Here is a 19,953-nt window from a genome sequence, read left to right as displayed (position 1 = left end):
TTACCATACCAACAGAGGAGGGACCGTGTGTTACTTTTTTATAGCGATGACCGCAAAGAGGATAAATTGTCCAGAATTTGTGGTGTGAACGTTTGTGAGAGTGTCTTTCCCTCTGTTTTAAGCCACCAAAGCTTTCCCAGCTGGACTACTTAATTCTGACAGCTAGAGAGAGAGAGAGAGAGAGAGAGGGAGAGAGAGAGGGAGAAAGCCTTCAACACTTTCAGCTGTCATATGCTCAACCAAATGCACTCTTCTTCAAGGCATTGTTTTCTCCAAAATTCAGCCACGGCAACATTCAGCCGAGAACATATTGCTTTAACCCAAGAGAGCGAAACGAGGATTTTAAGAGGAAGTAAGAAGAAGCAGAACAGCGTCCCTCAAGAATAAGCAGCCCGACTTCAACTAAACAATGAGGTTTGCAATAAAACAAAAAGAGGGAAGGGGGGGGGGGGGAGAGAAAAGGTTTAACCAGCGTCTTGGGATGTTTCTGTGCATCCATTTCCCACATCTCCCCCATCTGAAGAGGATACATCATGCCTCGGCTTGATTGGCCTTAATGGAACCAGTCATCCAGTCGGCCTCGGTAGAGCGATAGTCTCAACAGCCGCGCTCTCCAACAGACAGAAAAGACAACTGCAGATACTCACAAAGGGTTTCCATCTCACTGCTGTTGTACATCTCCCCGCAAGCAGACGCCATCTCTCTCTCCTCTCTCTCTCTCTCTCTCTCTCTCTCGTCTCTCTCTGTCCCAGGTGGATTCGCCAAAGAACAAAAACTCCTGTCTGATACGGGAAGAAAAAACACTCCACAGACTTCCCGACCGCTCAGCTCTGTCCGTGTGGCAGCTGCTGTTGGGATGTTGTACCGACAGTTTAATCTAACCGTCTTGAGCTTCCCGATTGCACAGATAGCGTCATGTACCGTCTATTCCCGAGGCTCCGGAGCGGGAGCCTTGCCTTGATGAACAATAAACAGAGCGGCTCCAGGGGATCGGCCTTCTGGGGAATCCCTGGCCCCTCGCTGAAATCTGCGGGGGCAAGGGGTAGGGGGGGATGACTCAACGCCGAAAACCAAGAGAAGACGGAAGGAGCTCTGTGATTAAAACTCTTTGTGCGGTCTGTGCGTCTCCTCCAGAAACGTCTAACCCGGTTATGATGTTAATTATCTATAATAGAAACCTTCCATGTGCAGAGGCAGGGGAAGGAAGGGAGAATGAGAGAAAGCTTTTTAGTGCTGTAGGAATAGAGACAAGAGAAACTTTTGTGCAAAGACATGAATCATCATGTCTACCACTGAATATCATAGTCATTTTAGTTGGCCAACGCTGCAAAAATCTCCATCTTAACAAGTCATTTAATCTATTATTCACTCCTAAAATCATCATTTTCTTAAAACAAGTGAAGAAAACTGCCAATGTGGTGAGATAATTTCACTTGTTTCCAATGCAAATCAACTTGTTCCAAGAATTTTGTAGAATCAAGTGTCATTTTCTTGATAATAGTGCAGTGATCTGCCTTATTTATCTGATTTGTTTCAAGATACTGTCACTCATTTGTAGAAAATCCCTGAAACAAGTGAAACTACATTGGAAGCAAATGGAGTTATCTCACCCCATTGGCAGTATTGTTCTCTTGTTTTAAGAAAAATAAGATTTGAAGGCTGAATATGAGACTAAATGACTTGTTAAGATGGACGTTTTGCGTAGTGAACATGTAACACAGAGTTACTCATCCCAGGCAATTTGCCCTTTCCCCCAAATCTTCAGCTGCGCATGCTTCCTCCATCTCACTCCTCTCCTCCTGTGTGATGTCTGCAGTCCCCTGTGTAACATCACCAAGCGCTTCACGCCATAGCAACTGAGGGTGAAAGTTCACCCCGTTCACTCCTCCAAGCTCCATTGCCAAGGCTTCTCTCACCAGATAATGGCCCTCTCTCAAGAAGCTAATTGCCTGTAACCACAGATCTACAGTCAGATTCTCTAAATCCCTAAATCATCTCTGCAAACCTCAGATATATCACCTAAGATCCAAGCCCAGATCAGCACTGTATCTTGAGTATTTTTAAACTCTGTGCCAAATATCGCAAAGCAAGAGTGTAGAGTGGAGTATCCCTGGTGATTCAGTAAAAGCTGCCTGTTCATTCAGAAGTGAGGAGGCAGTCAGTCATCCAAGCAGCACTTCTGGTACAAGGCTCACTTGGCTAATCCCAGACTCAGGTTTAATCTGTAGGGTGAGAAAGGTGAGGGTACTGAAGTGCAAAAGAGGTACTGAGGATTTATACAAGAAAAAGTACAATGTAATTCCCTGCTGCCAGTACTGGACTGCTACCCAACACTGTTACACAATAAGAGACATACATTTCTTTAAATGTTCGCTCTGAAATAAGAAAAAGATTTCCCCTTTTTCTTTATTTTTGCATTCATATTGTTTAAAATCATTGGTGGTATAATAGACTGAAGAGTGAAGAGACTTGCAAACAGCATGCCTTGACAGCATGCCATTTAGGTTGATTTAGATTGTATACTTTGTCTATTATTATTGAACCATAAACATAACAGTTTAATATGCAGTTGCCTACTTCAGTGTGTCAACAATAATGACATTGCCATGTTGCATTCAGAAGCAAATATAATGATCCCGGCTGAGGAATTTTCCATCATCTGTAAACAATAAAGTTCTATTCTATTCTATTCTATTCTATTAGATATATCTATCTATAACATATATCTATCTATCGTCCCATAACCAGTGTAATCAATCACTATAGGTATGGACTAAAGACTCATGTATCTTTGTGTTCTCAGCCTTCATTTTGATTTATGGATAAAACGAAATCGCATAACAATGGATTTCCAATGGACTTTCCAAACCCAAATCACAAAAAGTAAAATAAGTTGTTTTTGTTCTCAACTCTCAAAGAATACAGTAGACTCAGCAGCAGATGGTCTCAGCATGATTTTGTCTTATCCATGCAGCACTGCTTTCTTAGCACTGTGCTCTTAACACTTCTGCTTCACAAGATCAAATCCAAGCATCTTTTTGTCTCACATTTTAGTTGCATTTGAACTTTTTAACCCTGTTTAACCCTCCATTACACTGATGGCCTGCATGGTTTATACATAAACTGGGAGAGGAAGCATCACATGAAAAGATGTTGAATTAGTTATTGGCAGCATGGGGCTCTGACCCTGTAACGGACCGCAAAATTTAAAATCTGTTGCACTGGTACTAAAACTGAATTTATTGATCGGCTAAATTGGGAAAAGACATCTGTCAATGATAAAGGCAAGGAAATGTTCAAATGTGTGTGTGAAATGAGGTGCTGCATTATAGCAATAAATTATGAGCCTCAGTGTGACTCACAACTGATGCCTAAGGGCCAAAAGCTCTTGTATCATCTTAGAGAAGGACATAGACTCAACTGCATTATCAATCTAGTTAGTGAGTATGAATACACAAACATGGGAGACAACTATGGGCCCACACACACACACACACACACACACACACACACACACACACTTGTAGAAACTGTCTTTCCCCCTGTCTACCCATTCCAGCAGATGGTATGACAGTGGCACATATGGCCATCTGCCCATCCACACACACACACACACACACACACACAAACCCATGTATGTGTGTTCATACAAATAACTGACAAAATATAAACCAACATCAAGCATCTTAATAAAGCCACAAGCTGCTGACCAATTTCAGACACTCACACTCACACACACACACACACACACTCGCCATTTAATTACATAGCAACAGCAGCTGGGCCTGCCTTGCAAATTCTTAGTTACTCATCACATCCCCTACGCTGCAGATCTAGAAACTACACAATGTTATCAGTCACACAAAACTACAGTTATGACAACATGCAATTATTGTCTTTCCAACATGTCCTCCATCAGCCAGCAAGAGGAGCAAACATCATTAGCAGAGAATGTGGAGCAAAACTGACCTCAAATGGACCTTTCTCCTCTGCGAAAACCAGTCTGGGTCTAATTATGAGCCTGTCACTGTGCAGATGGTCCAACCAAGCAAGAGAGATCAACCATATACATTCACCACATTTCATATTCACAAAGGGGATTCAAATTATGAGTACTGATCGAGGATAAGAGTCAATGTCTTGAAAACAAAGGTATTGTCTGTGTCTTTTTTCTTTATATCCAAAATCTTTCCCAGTTTGTCATTTGTTTTGTCATTATTTATGGATTATTCATTATTCCTGATTTGACAGCTGACATTTCATGGCCCGAGGAGCCAAGCCAACCCATTGGAAATTCAATGTAAATATGTGAACAATGCATGATCATCTTGATTTTATTCTTGAGCATGACATTTTTCTGGCAACTGATATGGCAATAAAGTATTTCATCCTGAATTTTGAAGACAGGTTGCCCCGACCCCTGGCTCCAGATCAGTCCTCCCAGGTCAGCCGTGTTTGATTGACGACATTAAAAAAAAACACACACTGGCACAGTGAGTTTCCCTTCCAAGTCTCTTCATTACACTGGCTTCATTCCTTCATTTTTATTGCCAAGATAAGGGACTTGATTTTCCCATCGGTTTATGGGACAAAGGAGCCACAGCAGACTCTGATATCTGGAGGATAAACAAGAGGGAGGATTCGCCACTGGAGACAGCAGATAAATGCAGATAATGTCAACTGAGACTGCGTTATCTCGGTTTGCTTCATCAGGCTCTGATGGCCCGTACCCTATTGTGTCTTTTATCTTATGGCAATGGAAAAAGGTCCATAAAGGTGGTTTGTATGTTTGTGTGTGTGAGTGTGTGTGGGTGTGTGTGTGTGTGTATCCGAAGTTGGACTGTTCCAGCTTTGTTAAACTCCCGGAGGAAGACAAAGTGTGATCATTCTGCCAGCAGTCATGTTCCCAGCCCGGTGAGAGGATGTAGGGTGTAGTGTGTGTGTGTATGTGTGTGTGTGTGTGTGTGTGTGTGTGTGTGTGTGTATGTGTGTGTTGTGCGCTCGGAAATGTGCGTGTATCCTTATGTTTACAAGGGAGCTGTGAGTGTGTACCATGCATGTGCACATGTGTGTCTTTGCACATGTGAAATCCATGAATGTGTGCGCTTTGTAGCATGGAGGAGAAAGTGATTTGCGGGGAGGAGGAAGGAGGAAGGGGTGGGGGGTGGGGGGGGGGATTTACTGCGGTTGTGGGATTTGAGGGGACGGCTAAAAAGGACGAAGGTCTTTCAGCAGTGGTGGGAAACTTCTTTAACCCTTGACTTCCCCCAGATGCTCAGTGTAAACTCCAACTTCCGAAAGCCTTATCTGGAGGAGGGGAACTCTCTTTGTGTGTGTGTGTGTGTGTCTATTTATCTGGGGCAGAAGGGCTGTCCCGTTCCCATTTGTCTCAGCTCCACCCATCTCCACGTCCAATGTAAGACGTTCATAGACAGAGAAAGAAAGCCTGGTGCGGTCAGTGTCCACGCACTTCAAAGAGCTGCAGAGACATTATTTTGAATGAATGTCTATCTTTATGATCTGTTGCAGTATCAAACAGGAGAGGGAAAAAGCCGAACATGTGTGTGTGTGGAATGCATTTTTTTTTTGCATGTGTGACCCCAGTGTGATTCAAACTCTTAACCCTGGAATTGTTTGTGACAAGCTCTATCCAACCACAAAAAACTGACATGGCTGCAATTACAGAAAGAAAGAGGGATGGACAGAGAGGGAGAGGGAGAAGTAAATTGCTCTAAAAGAAGAGATATCTCTTGGCATCACCTGCCTGCCAGCGCTCTGTGTTGCCTAACCACATTTCACCTGTCACACACTGCCTCCCGGTGGCCGGTTTGGGGCATGCACCCACTGCGACAGGCTCAGGCTCAGATAATGAGAAGTGACACTGTTAACACTGGAGGGTGTTGCTGGACTGGAGAGACAAACATAACAGACTAGAAGCTCGCTGGTTTCAAAAGTGAGCAAAAGTGCAGGTTATTCTGGCTGCTGAACACCACAACACAAGTCTGGGACAGTCTGCATTTTGCTGTAAGATCGTCATAAGGTGATCATTTTAAGGCAAAGATCAATTAGAAAAGCTTTTTTTTTCCCTTAAAAGATCCTACCCTTGCATAATTTAACTTTGATAGTACTTATTATGATTTACATACGATCAAATCATTATAAATCTACATTATACACTATTATAATCTACATTATATAATGATTTATATCAGGCTAAAAAGGTGGATAAACTGAGTTCAGGTGGGATTAGCTTCCACTTAATTTTGTGAACGTGTGAATGAACTGAAATCTCCGTAGTTCAGCTCATTATGGAACACCATGGGCTGGCATACATTAGCAATGCTATGAAACATTCACAAATTTCTACTTTGAACATTTTATATACAATTTCCTTTTAATAATTTTGTGTTGTTTTAAGTTTAATAAGGCCTACGGGAGCTATCCGCCAAGTTGAATTGCTTGTATGCGCAAACTTACTTGGCCAGTAAAAATTATTCTGATTCTGAAACAGTAATACTTGGGCCTGTGGCATCTAAGAGTGATGGCAGGGAGGCCTAGTGGTTAGAGAGACCCTCCCATAAGCAAAATGTGAATGTGTAAAATCTGCTCACTGTGGACAAGAGCATCAGCTAAAAACATAGAAATGTAGGATAGGAGACAGAAAGTTGATCAGCTGAATTAGTGATGATTTCCTCCAAAGCAGGAGAATGAGAATGAGAGGCTCAAAGCTTTAACAATAACTTCCTCAGGCTCCAGTTTACCTTGCATCACTAATGCTAAGCCTCAGAGGTATGAACCAACATAAGCAACTTAACATTAGCCATGATGATATGCTCTGTGGATAACAACAGTTCCTCATCATGATCTCTTTCTCTCTCTCTCACTCTCCCTCCCTCCCTCTCTCCTTCTCTCCCTCCCTCTCTCCCTCTCTCTCTCCCGGGTAATTAGCCGACAGGCCGTGCTGACTAATGGTCTGGGATCAGTCCAGAGTAATTAGACTGGGAGAGGATTGACCTCGGATATGCCTTCGCCTCGGGGTGTGTGTATGCATGTGGATGTTTGTGTGCATGTGTAGGTGTGTGAATGAGAGAGAACAAAGGAGAGAAAGAAAGTATCTGTATGTGTGTGTGTATGTGTATGTGTGTGCCCTTTCCTGACCTATGGACAGGCAGAGACAAATCACCCACCGCCCTCCGCTGCCCCCTTCTCCCCCTTCAGAAGGTCAATCCAAATACGAGACAAATGGCTCCTCTTGCTCCGTCTTCCATAATGACTACACCCCAATTAGAAAAACAAATGTCCTACAAGATAATCTGTTTATTTAGGCAATAAGGACGAATTCCAGTTCAGCGCATCTGCTCGGTTGAAATGAGGATATCTCTTTTGTTCTTCTGCATCACATTAGGAGGGAGCACAGTGGGACTGAATGAAGTGACTCCTCGGTAACAGCCCATAATGAATACCTGTTTCTTTCCCAATAAGGGAAAGCAGAAAGGAGTCATTCCCTGTTCCCAATAATAGCATACACAGAAGACGTGTGCAGTCTATTTCTGAACGCCGCTGGCCCAGGCTCTGTCTGCTGAGCAGTCCAGACCAGTCAAATTATTGGATTCTCTATTAAAAGTATACACTCCACAGCCACTTCTGCCTTATGCCCGTCTGTCTGGTGGTCTAGTAGCATCCGGTTCAGATGGAAAGACTGAAAACCATCCCTGCTGTTTAAACAAGTGTACCTCTTTTTCTCCCTTGTCACAATAAAAGACTAAAGGAGTTTGATCCCAATGATAACCTAACTTCTTCCCAACAAGAATATACTATTTCCGGTTGGCCAATCTGTCTAATGGCCGCTCCACTGTCTAATTTAGAAGAGAGAATTCCTTCTTTGGTGTATAAATGAAGGCTCCTATTTTCCTCATGCTACAAAATGATTTTGTCCATGGTTATAGTATTCCACCTCCTCCTCCTCTTCCTCCTCCATAGGTCCCTACATGAGAAGAGTAGCAACATATTCGGGTCCCAAGGTGAAACTGAATTTCTTAAATCTGATAAGATAAGAAATGTCCCATTTCTGGCCACAGGTGGTCTAGGCCTTTTCTGTCTAGCGGACAGAAGATGGTGGACAGATAGAGCTCTATCTGCAGCATTTGATGGATTGATGAACAACAGGCCTGCCTGTCAAGATAAGGTTTCTCCGTCTCGCTGAACACACTGCTGCAGACCAGATACCAATCAGAATGCTTTAAATGAGTCTACTGCCTGTAGCCTAAAGTGAGCCTCAGCCCATACTGCCTGTAGAAGATTTGTTTCATTTCAATGAGGGGGGTAATGCTCAGGTTTTCTTTAAAGATGCTACATGTAGGATTTAAACATCAATAATTATCACATTTTGAGACATTAGTATAGTTACTGGGACCAGATAGGAGAAGATTGGCAGCCACTATCAGCCTGCACACTGTGTTTTATATTGTGTGCCACAGGGTCGGGTACGCAGGATATTTGCTGCATTGTTTTACGACACAGTGCGCAATTGCTTTACAGCACGAAACAGGAAGAGGGCACTGTTCTTCCGGGACACACAGAGCTGAGGCTTTCTGAATTTCTCAGAACGGCAGATGGTGGATGGGGTGGAAGGCCGATGGAAAAATCACTTCCACGTTTATCGTCTTCAGTAAAGTCAAAGAGGAAACCTTTTGGCAAAATAGTAGCATCCTTTTTTCCACAGGAAGAAATGAGGTTTATGGGAAATGTGGTCTTCATTTGAAAAACACACTTAACAACACCAGTGACATGAGATAGAATCAACGTCTCGACCATGGTTTCACTTGTCTACCAAGGTATTACAATTTGACAATGATATACTGAGGTTTTAAAATGCTACATGCAGCACCTTTAAAACAATGATTTAGCAGGAGAGAAACCATGCCAGTGTATCCAGCCTCTAATAATCCCTGAGTTACTGCTAAAGTAGAGTTCACTCTATTTTGACTTCTCCGGTTTCTGTGTTAATTGCGATGTGTAATGACAGGGGAAAGGTGGAACTGGATACAGTACTGCAGCAATATGGAAGACATTTAGTGAGGGCATCTCAGGCTATGGGAATGTGGATTGGTACAGCCAAATGTAAGAAATTGGCACCATGTGTTAGTTTTACATAAGTGTGTGTGTGTGTACTTACATACATATGTGTGGTTGTGTGTGTGTTACCTCAGCTGACTGAGGCCCTCAAGCCCAAAGCAACATGCCATATCTGCTAATTAGGGATCTAACTATTATTGCAGTTCAGTGTGTTTGTGTGTATGTGTGTGTGTGCGAGTGCGCGTGCGCGTGTGTGTGTGTGTGTGTGTGTCTGTGAGTGAACAGAATGCCTATTGGAAAGGACTTGATAGTGGAGGTTCTCCTGCATTGGGTGCCGTTTAGGAAATAAATCATTTCCAACTGTGTGAATATCTGTTGGTTTACAAATCAGAGCATATAGGCCTGAAGCTGAGTTTCTCAGCACCTGGCCACTTGTTGAGTCACATCTCTATCAATCACCACAGATTTATTATGGTCATTTCGTGCTATGGGACAGTAAAAATCTTACATATTGCCCCAATTAAGTGCTGAAACCTGTTTTTTTTAATACACAGAGAAAGTAACATCAGGCAGGAAACAATATCGTAAGTGAATTAATTAATTCAGTTGTCATACATTTAATACCAGATGACAAATAAAATCTTTGTCTTGATATTTCATGTATTCACGCATATTGCTTTAGCTGGATGTGTATTACTAAATAAAGCATTAAAAGATCATTACAAGTCAACTTCAAAACATCTTTTGAACTGAATGTACTTCATTTCATATGGCCACTAAGAACATTACAAGTGCTTCAGTACAATGATCAGGTTTATCAAATATTTTACATGTCAAAATATTGCCATAACCTCAATGATCAGTTCAGCTATGGGAGATTTAAAGGAACGTTTTTGTAATCAATAGCTTGTAATGGCCTTTAATGATAATATTCATCTTCCAATCCATTCTTCTTTAGAGAACCAAATGTCGTAAAAAACCTGGTTGTCCAATGTCCAGACATAGAAATCTGCTTCACAGCACTGGAGCAGTTTTTGGAAACTGGAATCACAACAGGGGGCACAATCTAGGATTTTGCTATAATCATTGGCAACTAGCCTACAGGTAATAGACTAGGTAATATTACAAGCTGGTCACCCATGACAAGTTTCCTGCTCTTGTCATGATAGTATACATATCATTATACACATGTTGATATACAGTCTTTAACCGGATAGTGCTCACTGTAAGCTTTTACCCACCATGAATATGAGTAAAAATAACCAATTCAACAGAGACTGTTCTCATATCTGGCCACTTTAGATGTTATTCCAGTTCATAACAATACAGTATCACATACATTTATATTTTCATTATCAAACTCACACTCTTTCATCTAATTTGAATAAAATAAATACTGATACACAAGTTAAGTTTGTTGTTGTTTTTGTATATTTATGTAACAACAAACAATCAAACAACAGTAAAACGATGAATATTTGTAGTAAAAGTTTGAAAAAAGTGAAAAAAGTTCATCCTCCAGCTGTGTGTTGATTGGCTAGAGGCTCAGCGGATGGATCTGCTCTCGTTGTCTTTCTGGGGGGAATAATGTCTCCCTCACACTTCATGGTCTCCATGGTTCTCTTGTTGGAGGTGGTCTGTGTGTTCAGGCCAGAGTTACAGAGGGACTGAGGTCCAGACGTGAGGCTGAGGTCGGCAAAGCAAGCTGAGAGATCGTCCTCAATCAAAGCAGCCGGTATGAAGGCAGGAGCTGCCATGTTGGGGTGGCAGGACGGCTGCCAGTCCATCGGGACAGAGTGGCAGGACGGCTGCCAGCCCATCGGGACAGAGTGGCAGGACAGCTGCCAGTCCATCGGGACAGAGTGGCAGGACGGCTGCCAGCCCATCGGGACAGAGTGGCAGGACGGCTGCCAGTCCATCGGGACGGAGTGGCAGGACGGCTGCCAGTCCATCTCTTCAGCAGCATCATCATCAGTGGCTTGGTGGTAGTTGGCTGTGGGCCAGCTGCTGGCCATGGAGCTAGCCAGGTTGTAGTCCACCTCCATATCCTCCATATCATGGAGAAAAGCCCCACTGTTGCTGCCATGGCCAGGGTTGAAAGGGAGGAAGCAGCTGGAGTTCTGGTAGGAGCCAAAGACTTCAGTCCAGGAGCCTGGGTCAGCAGGACCGGTCAGTCCCAGCTGGCTGCTGTTGGTGATCGGACAGTCAGAGGAAACGTTCTGGACTGGCAGAAACAGACGGCAGGTCTGGGGTGAGCTGGAAACGTCCTGGACTGGCAGAGACAGACTGCAGGTCTGGGAGGAGCTGGTGCTGTCAGTCCCGACAGTGTGAGTTGGGACAGGAGCAGGGTCAGCATCCGGGTCGCTCAGAGCCTCCAGTAACTGCTGTCTGGCTTCAGTGTCGTTGGCCAGAAGCGCTCGGACCATTTGATCCGAATCGTCCTCTTCAGAGTCGTAGCCAGACTCTTCATCTGGACTGGAGTCGGTTGAGTTGAGGGCAGTGAAAAGTTGTTGAGATGCCATGGTCTCAGTGGACTCAGTGGACTCTGTGGTCTCAGTGGATTCAGTGGTCTCAGTGGACTCAGTGGACTCGGTGGACTCGGTGGTCTCAGTGGACTCAGTGGACTCAGTGGTCTCAGTGGACTCAGTGGTCTCAGTGGTCTCAGTGGACTCAGTGGTCTCAGTTGTTCAGTGTCTCAGGAAATCAGGAACCGTTGTAAAAGCAAAGCTGTTCACCGCAAGTTCATGAGAGAAGTGACACATTCACCTGCTGTGCAGTTGGAATGTCACCGATCAGTTCAATGCTACTGTGACCTCATAATAATACATTCATGTGACTTTTATGTGTATTGAACTGTACAAAACCCTGTTATATGCCCCTAATATTATATTTTATTTTATTTTATTTATTTATTATTTATTTCTTGTTCCCTTCAAACAATGTTTTTTTTTTTTGCTGTCATAAATTCGTTGACCTGCCTACTGCACCACAACGCCAAAGTGCAGTAACTATGCAAACAGTGAAACTGAGAAAAATGACTTTAAAGTTTATCCAAAGTCCAGGAAAAAAGGTTATATGTAGACAAGTGATAATGTGCTTAAGTATTGTATTATTATAAAGTAAATTTTTTTATATATAAACACTGACCATAATTTGACCTATGACCCCTAGAATGCAGTTACTGCCTTTGTACCACCTGATGCAACTGTATGGATTATGCAAAGGCAAAGTGCCACTATTAACTACCAATAACTATATGTATTTGTACTATTTTTTTGTTTTTTAATTTATTTATAATATAATATTTTTAAGTGTACAGCTGAAATAATCCAGGTGTTGCTTCGCCAATATGATACAGCTAGTTCATTAACAAGATATAGGAGGGATGTGGGGAAAAAGTGGGGCAGGTGCTGGGTAATATAAAATATGAATAATATATTTCCATTATTTTCAGAATATAAAAAAAAAATAACATAATGGTCACATGGTTGGCTTGCCAGTTTTCTTACCATTATCTGGGTATTTGTTTTTTAATGCAAGTTCCACCATGAGTTTTCCTCTGGATAGCGCCATTACTGCATAGCTTGAAGTCGTAGTAACTGCAGCTGCAGTGCGGTGAAACCAAGCCAGAGTGCAGTAACTTCACATACTGCGGTCTGCCTTTGTTTTCTCATGGATTTTGTAGTTACTGCAAATTTGACAGTCCTTTTTCTCTAAAATGGTTAGTTCAGCCCAGGCACTTTGTCACAAGATAAATACAGCAACCTAGTTGAATACAATTTTAATAAAAATAAATAAATAAACACTCTCTTTGCAACATATATTTAGGAAAGGTGTGAGTTTAAGTTAGTAAACACTTTAGCTAATGAACATGTTAGAGAACTACCACAGGAAGTGCACACACACACACAGCGGAGGTTATATATGATTAGTGGCCTATTGTGTGGCCTACACACACACACACACACACAGAGGTAACACAGGGTGTAATTAACTATTGTTTCACATCATGAACTAGGGCTGGGCGATAATTCAATATTATCGTTTATCGTCTTTCAGTGGAATCATCGTGATGATATGAAGATATTTTGATATCGTGACACACATTTCTGCTGTCTGAATTGATGATGACAAGCAAATTTTATTTAAAAACTCTCATAAAATGAGGTATGGCAAGAATATTATTTGAAAATTTCTGTTTTGTTTGACATCACACCTAACATTATCATTCGGTTCAATGAGATGAACATTCATTTGATTATTTCATGTGATTTTGCATACATGAACCATATCGTGATATATATCGATATTGAGAAAAATCCTTATGATTATCATGATATTGATTTCAACCATATCGCCCAGCCCTATTATGAACTGAATGAAAACCACCTCAACACTTAATCAAAGTGTCGATTTAGATTCATTTGTACATTTGATGAGTCAAAACTGAGTCCTCTGTACTCTCTTTTCCATCCATCCTATCTGCAAACACAGGAGCTGCATGGAATGCTGGTCTACCGCTGCCTGACCTCTGGATCTCTGGACCGCTTTAACATTTACCACTAAACCGATAGATATTCAGTTGGGATGATTTATTTCCTAAACAGCACCTCATACTCCTGTGTCACATAAAGGGTTGAAAATCAGATAAGTGTATATGTGTCCTTGTGTGTGTGTGTGTGTGTGTGTGTGTGTGTGTGTGTGTGTGTGTGTGTGTGTGCGTGTGTGCGCGCGCGTGTGACTTGTGTGTCTCCATTGCCCTTTTCATGCTGACCATATAAACATCCCAGTATATCTAACTCTCTGTGATGCTTAGATCAAAGCGCACAATGTTATTGGCTGGGAAGCCGACTGACTCGGATCACATGACCCCAGAGAGAGGAAGTGCACTGCAGCGAGGTCACACAGCGGGGGAAACAATCACTCTGACAGAGCACGGAAGGAAGCTCAGGGTGTGTGTGTGTGTGTGTGTGTGTGTGTGCACATGTGATGTCATTTCCTCTTGGAGCAACTGAATGGACAGGAAAGCGGCTTATCTAATAGACTCCCAAAAACACACTTAGCATTGAAAAAGGTTGACAGCTATATGGAAAAACAAAAATTCTAATTAGAATTCCAGTCTTATCTTTACCACCCGTCTCTCATATATAGAAACTTAAGTCTTCATATTGATGTCACCAATAAAAATGAACTGTAGTACTCACAATATGCAATATAACAAAGTGTCATTTAGCAGTAGAGTTCATTCCTTCAGTAGAATCTGACTTGGGCTAACAGTACAGTAAACTACAATCAGTGGTGTGAAGGTGGAGGTCAGTGCAGTAATGTTTTTTGTTTCTGCCCTCCTGATCCTGTGTCAGAGCAGAGCGGAGCAGGGTGGGCCCAGCCTCTGAGCCTGCACTCTCCAGGCAGGTCACCCTTCATTTAGACCCCTAATAAGGCCTCTCCCTGTGGGCAAATAATTGGCCGCAGCCCCCGCGGCCCGAGAGAGAAGCAGGCAAGACTGCCAGCAGAGGCTGAGAGTGGAAAGTTGTGGTTACGCAATAACACAGAGACATTATGGGCACACAGAATAACAACATGGCATACACACACACATGTTCTCTTACACACACACACATACACACACAATGGGACGGTGTCTGAACCCATACTGTGGGAATGTTGGCTCCAGAACATCCACTGAATGACAAAGCACTTCAGTTTACATCCAGTGTAAAGTTCAAACCAGGAACATATAACATCAAATGGCCTGTATCAACAGGAAAGCACACCCGTAATTATATTTCATCAAGAGCTAGTTATAAAGTACTTGGCGTTGCGGCTAATAGCGATGGGAACATATTGATTTATCAAATGCCGAAGACAGTTTGATCTTTAAGTGCGGTTCCGTGAGGCCGCGAGCGAGTAGCCGCTTTGTTTCTGTGAGTCATTCAACGCATCTGATAAACAAATCAACACACAGAGCGCCGATAGTCCAGTTTCCCTCACGTCATGCTGTGAGACGCTGTCTATATGCTGCTTTAACGCCGTCGGATGCTGTTAAAAGACGAGGTAAAAGGCCTGGTAAACCCTAAGATGTTAGATCATAGTTGGCCCACTGCTTCATTCCCCTCCATTTACAGGAATCTAGTTGGCTGGTGGCCACACTTGATAGGTAGGCCTACCCAATCTGTAGGAGGAGAGGAGAGAAACATGTGCTTTTGTGTGTGTGTGTGTGTGTGTGTGTGTGTGTGTCTGTGTCTGTGTGTGTGTGATAATAAAACCCAAATGTGCAAAGCTCTACCACTATGTCTTTCCTTGATTTTTCTTAAGGACAGGGTTGTCTCAAGTATTCACTTATTTACTCATTTACTTACTTATATTTAGGTAAAATGAAAACCAGTGGCTATGGGCATACACAAGAAGGTAACCAATCAGCATGCAGTCCTTCCCCTCATTGTAAACAACACAAATAGTCAAGTAAATGAACCTTATAAGGGATATATAAACAGTGGCTACACAGGGAGAGCAGTTCATACTGTATATAGGCAATGTATTTATACAATCACAGCCATCTGAATACAAAAAAATACTTTAAGTTTCTACATCATGTCTCAAGCTGCCTCCAGAAACCTCATACTAGAAGCCTGTCTAACCCTATGTAACATGCAGATCCGTACCACAATCTACCCCGCTCTGCTGCATATATTTTTACTGCAACTGTAACGCTAATTGCTATTTAACAACCATACTACTGTGCGAGCGCTGCCAAGGTTAGGCTTTCATCACATGACAAAAAAAACGACTGCGTAAAGAACAGACATCCAGATAATACATGGGTGACTACACACACACAGACAGGCAGTCTGCTGCGTCTGGTGACAGACGGGCCTCTGAGGACGCGGTTACTTGTGTTACTGACAGACATGCAGACATTGGGCTTTAATCAAACAGCCCTCTAGTGCAGCGTGAGATCTGATCCGCGGGCCTCAGTGTGAGGTAGCAGAGGAGGAGGAGGAAGATGGAAAGTAGGAAGGAAAAGCACGGATGATGTATTCTGGAAAATGTGTCCCCGTTTTTTACCCAGTGGGGTTTGTGAACTGTAAAGCGTCGCCAAGAGTTTAAGGCCCCCTCTTAGTTGGTCACTACGCAAAAGATCAATTTGGTCTTATGTGACTAATAGTTTAAGACGCTACACTCACTTTAATCTCTTTTCCAATGATCACACCGCTGTCACACCAACATGGAAACTGTATGCTAAAACAATCATATAGACTAGTGAGTTTAGTCACCGCACCGAAGCACCTCATTCAGAGTTGGCGCACATAAGCCTACGTACTTGAGATAAGATCCTCGTATTCTGATTCACGCTGTGCGGGTTGGAGTGGTGCAGAGGAGAAAATTTAAATTACCCCTCTCTCGTACCTGTGTGAAGGGCGTCTTTTGTTTTCAGTCAACTGATTAAAGTGGCAGACAATGACTGGCCCCAGAATAAAACCTCAGTGAATGACAGTGAAGGCAACGTGAAGTGAAGTTCCCCCAGTGGAGCCGTCTGATTATACAGAAGCTATGTTACTCATTGGGCAATTTTCAATAAAATCTTCCTTCACAATAGCAGGTGAATAATATCTCACACCGTTAGACAACATTTCAACTGCGCTTCAGAGACTTAACAAGATATAAGGACAAAGACAGAGTAGATATGACAGAGTAGCGTCAGTATATAAAGCAATAAATGGGTTTAAAGTAATAATCCGTGGCATTTTCACATAAATAAATTAGAATTTTGCTACTCTCTATAATCAACTGATGTAGTAATTCAATCTGTAACCAGTTCATGAAAGCTTTTACATTTGCTGTTCTAAACACCCGGTGTCTCATAGGTCTTTCCTGGGAAAAATACTCTGCACACAGGAAGTGAAGTGCAGCATCAACAGTTGTTTGCTTGGAATTAACAGAAGAAGAACTGGGTAGTTAGCATGATTAGTGACAGCCACTGTGACTGAACAACGAAAGCAGACAAAGAAAACAGAAACTCAAACTTCATCAACAGAAAATCCAAGTAAAAAGACGTCACAGTACTGGACACACCGTCTGATTGACAGGTGATCTCTGGGAAGTGCAGTGCAGAAACACCACAGACCACTTATCAATAAAGCTGTCACCAAATTCAAACAAAATCAAACAAAGAAGAACCTTGTGGATTACCACTCTAAGTTTGTCATAGAGAAGACATTAGAGATTGGTCTTGAAGGACAGGGAGTAGAAGAGGTATTGGCAGTTTCAGGACATGACCGGAGTATAGGTTAGACTTGGAGGGATATTATGGAGAAGCAGACTTACTGTCAGGGTTGGGGGACTTGCGCCCGGCGTGGTTCGGCGAGGAGCAGCGGAAGGTGGTGACGATGGTGTTGTGGTGAGGGTTGGGGTGGTGCGGGTGGTGCACTGCCGGGTGGTGGCCGTTGTTCTCCGGGGCTCTGGTGATGCTGATCTCGGGTTTACGGACATCCCCGGGACTGGGGGGCTCAAACTTGCGAGTGTGATTCTGCTCGGGGGTCCGGCTGGTGCCGTTGTTGTTATTGTTCCCCTCGTTGCGGCGCGTCGCCGGGGAATCGGTGGGCGTCTTGGCGAAGGTGACCTCCCTCTTGTGGCTCAGCTCGGGGGTCTTGGAGTGGCCCAGGACCTCGGGGCGTTTCAGGGCGCTGTTGGCCGCGAAGCGCGCGGAAGCGGGGCTGGTGACGTTGTCCAGCTGCTTGTTGGAAGACGACGAGATGTCGATGGAGAGTTCGGAGCGGCGCGACACGGGCTCGGGGGTCTTGGAGCCCCCTCCGCCCATGATGGAGCGGGGCTGGGTGTAGTTGTGGTTGTTGTTGTTGGAGGCCGGGGCGGCGGTGCCCAGGTCGCGGTAGTAGATGCTGGTGGGAGACATGGCGTTGCGGTGGGGGGGGTTGGCCGTCCGACGGGAGCCGGGGGAGTGGGACGAAGTGTCGACATCCTCCACCTCGAAGGACCTCTTCAGAGCTGCATGGGGGGAAGAGAGACAGACGCATAAGCCATAAGTCATCAAGCATATGGTCATTTCAGGTAAGAAAGGCACATAACATATGGAACGCACACTTTCTTCAGCAAAATAAACTCTTTCTCTTTTACCACTTTTTACATAGCCCATTTATGGGTCAAAGATGTTGTTTGTGAGGATAAATAATGCCATAAAATATTCATCAGAAAGGTCACATCAATTATCTGAGCAGTAAACAACCCATATTCTCATACGAAAAACCATTATGAACTGTATCCAAGTTGTAAACGGCCTGAGGTTTGAGGGTGGGGAAGCTGGAGAAGCAATTCCAGTGGCAACACAAAAGAAACAGCATACCTATCTAATTTGAACTCCCCGTCATCAACAGCTGAACCGCGCCGCGCTAGGTTTCTCCTTTTTCACAGGCATTTTCATTAGACTGTGTAAAATCGTGCATGGCGTGTTTATACAGATTTATACAGTGCCATGTGTCATTACTTGGATGCAAACGCGTGCGGTAGACTGCAGTGTTAAACGCCAGCGTTCGACACAGATTCATTTTGCAGAAAGAGTTTCATGACATGTTATGATGCACGCAATAAGCCGAGCATCGCTCACTGCCAAGCATCAAGGCAAAAAAGTCTCCCTGAATTTGAGAAATATGAGGCATATCTTTCCCCTTGGTTAGCTGTGATGTGAGGAAATGGCTGTACGGTCCGATATTAAGATACTGAGGGAATGAATCGCCCCCCTGGCCAGCAGGCACTGGCTGCAAGTCAATTTGAATTTGACTCCCATCACGGAGTTGCTGTGCCAAGCCAGTGGCCACGAGCTGGTAGCGTAATGACACACTAGTTAGGCCGGTCCACTCACGCACACCCATGAGGACTCTCCTCCAAAACGCAGCACTGATCATCCGATCTGTTTGCGGCTTGCAGTGTGTGTATGTCTTTTTATGTGACTATATGTATTTATGTTCAAAGTGCTTGTAAAAGACGCATCTTGTACTGTAAGCATGTGTTGTGGGAATGCAAATGTGTTTATTTTTGTGTTGACTGCACCCACAGGGAGGGGACCCCAGGGTGCCCCGGTCCCACTGCCCTCCGTGTAAAGCTAGAACTCGCCGGGCTAAAGACAATCACATCAAAGGCCTCTCCCACGCACACCAGCCACCACTGCTAATCGAATTTACTGCTATAAGCTGCTCCGTTCCAACACAGCAGACATCCGATACAATTTACCCCCTAAGACAAATTCAGCGCTTGCCAAAAGCTAATTTAGCGTGCCGGAGCCAATGTCTTGGTCTTTTTCTCGTGTGAGTCAGTTATCGGCCACGCCAACGACATTCTCATTCCACCGCGGGACTAAAAGTCCATGTCTGCACTCATGTTCTGCAGTGTACGCTGATTTGTGTTACAAATCTCCTTCATCCCTCTCCTTATCTAGACATTTTAAGCATACTTTGTTATGGTTACCTTTCATCTTTTGCTTTCTTGCAATGTAGCAGCCTGTCTTGCTTTCGCCATAAGTCTTGCTCAGGCTGCAGAGCTCCAGCTTTAGTCACTCCATCCCAATTGTGCAGTATCTGATTAATGTGTGAAAAGCGTAACATGTCCCTTCATAAGAACACAAAAGGCTTTAATGTTTGAAAACCAGTGAACAGCCACTTTAACAGTTATTTTCTCATGCTTCCATCACTCACTTTCTTCACTGGACCTTTGATGAAAACGGAGCTCACTATTCAACGAGGCACCATAAAACAAAAATCCATCCTTTGATAGATTTACATATAAAAAATTAAACACAACAATAAACTTGCACTTTGCAAGTGGTGTCCAAACCCACGTTGCCACTGGACTGTGTCCCTCTTAACCCCT

The 19,953-nt window shown here is 43.5% G+C and overlaps 1 protein-coding gene across 1 annotated transcript in view; it reads right to left on the bottom strand.

The window, feature by feature from the left end:
• LOC139664756 (septin-9-like) overlaps positions 1-19,953 on the bottom strand; it is a 49,004-nt gene that overhangs the window by 15,844 nt on the left and 13,207 nt on the right. Inside the window, exon 2 of the mRNA XM_071543702.1 lies at positions 17,401-18,078. Coding sequence (XP_071399803.1) covers positions 17,401-18,078 — 678 coding nt within the window. The remainder of the gene's footprint in view (positions 1-17,400; positions 18,079-19,953) is intronic.

Source organism: Centroberyx affinis, unplaced genomic scaffold (assembly GCF_046629955.1).
Source record: "Centroberyx affinis isolate AG114_WGS23_722 - 3 ecotype Tasmania unplaced genomic scaffold, CSIRO-AGI_Caff_v1 ptg004366l_1, whole genome shotgun sequence".
NCBI classification, from domain to species: domain Eukaryota; kingdom Metazoa; phylum Chordata; class Actinopteri; order Beryciformes; family Berycidae; genus Centroberyx; species Centroberyx affinis.
The sequence above is the reverse complement of the archived record's forward strand: the minus strand, read 5'-3'. Positions and strand labels throughout refer to the sequence as shown.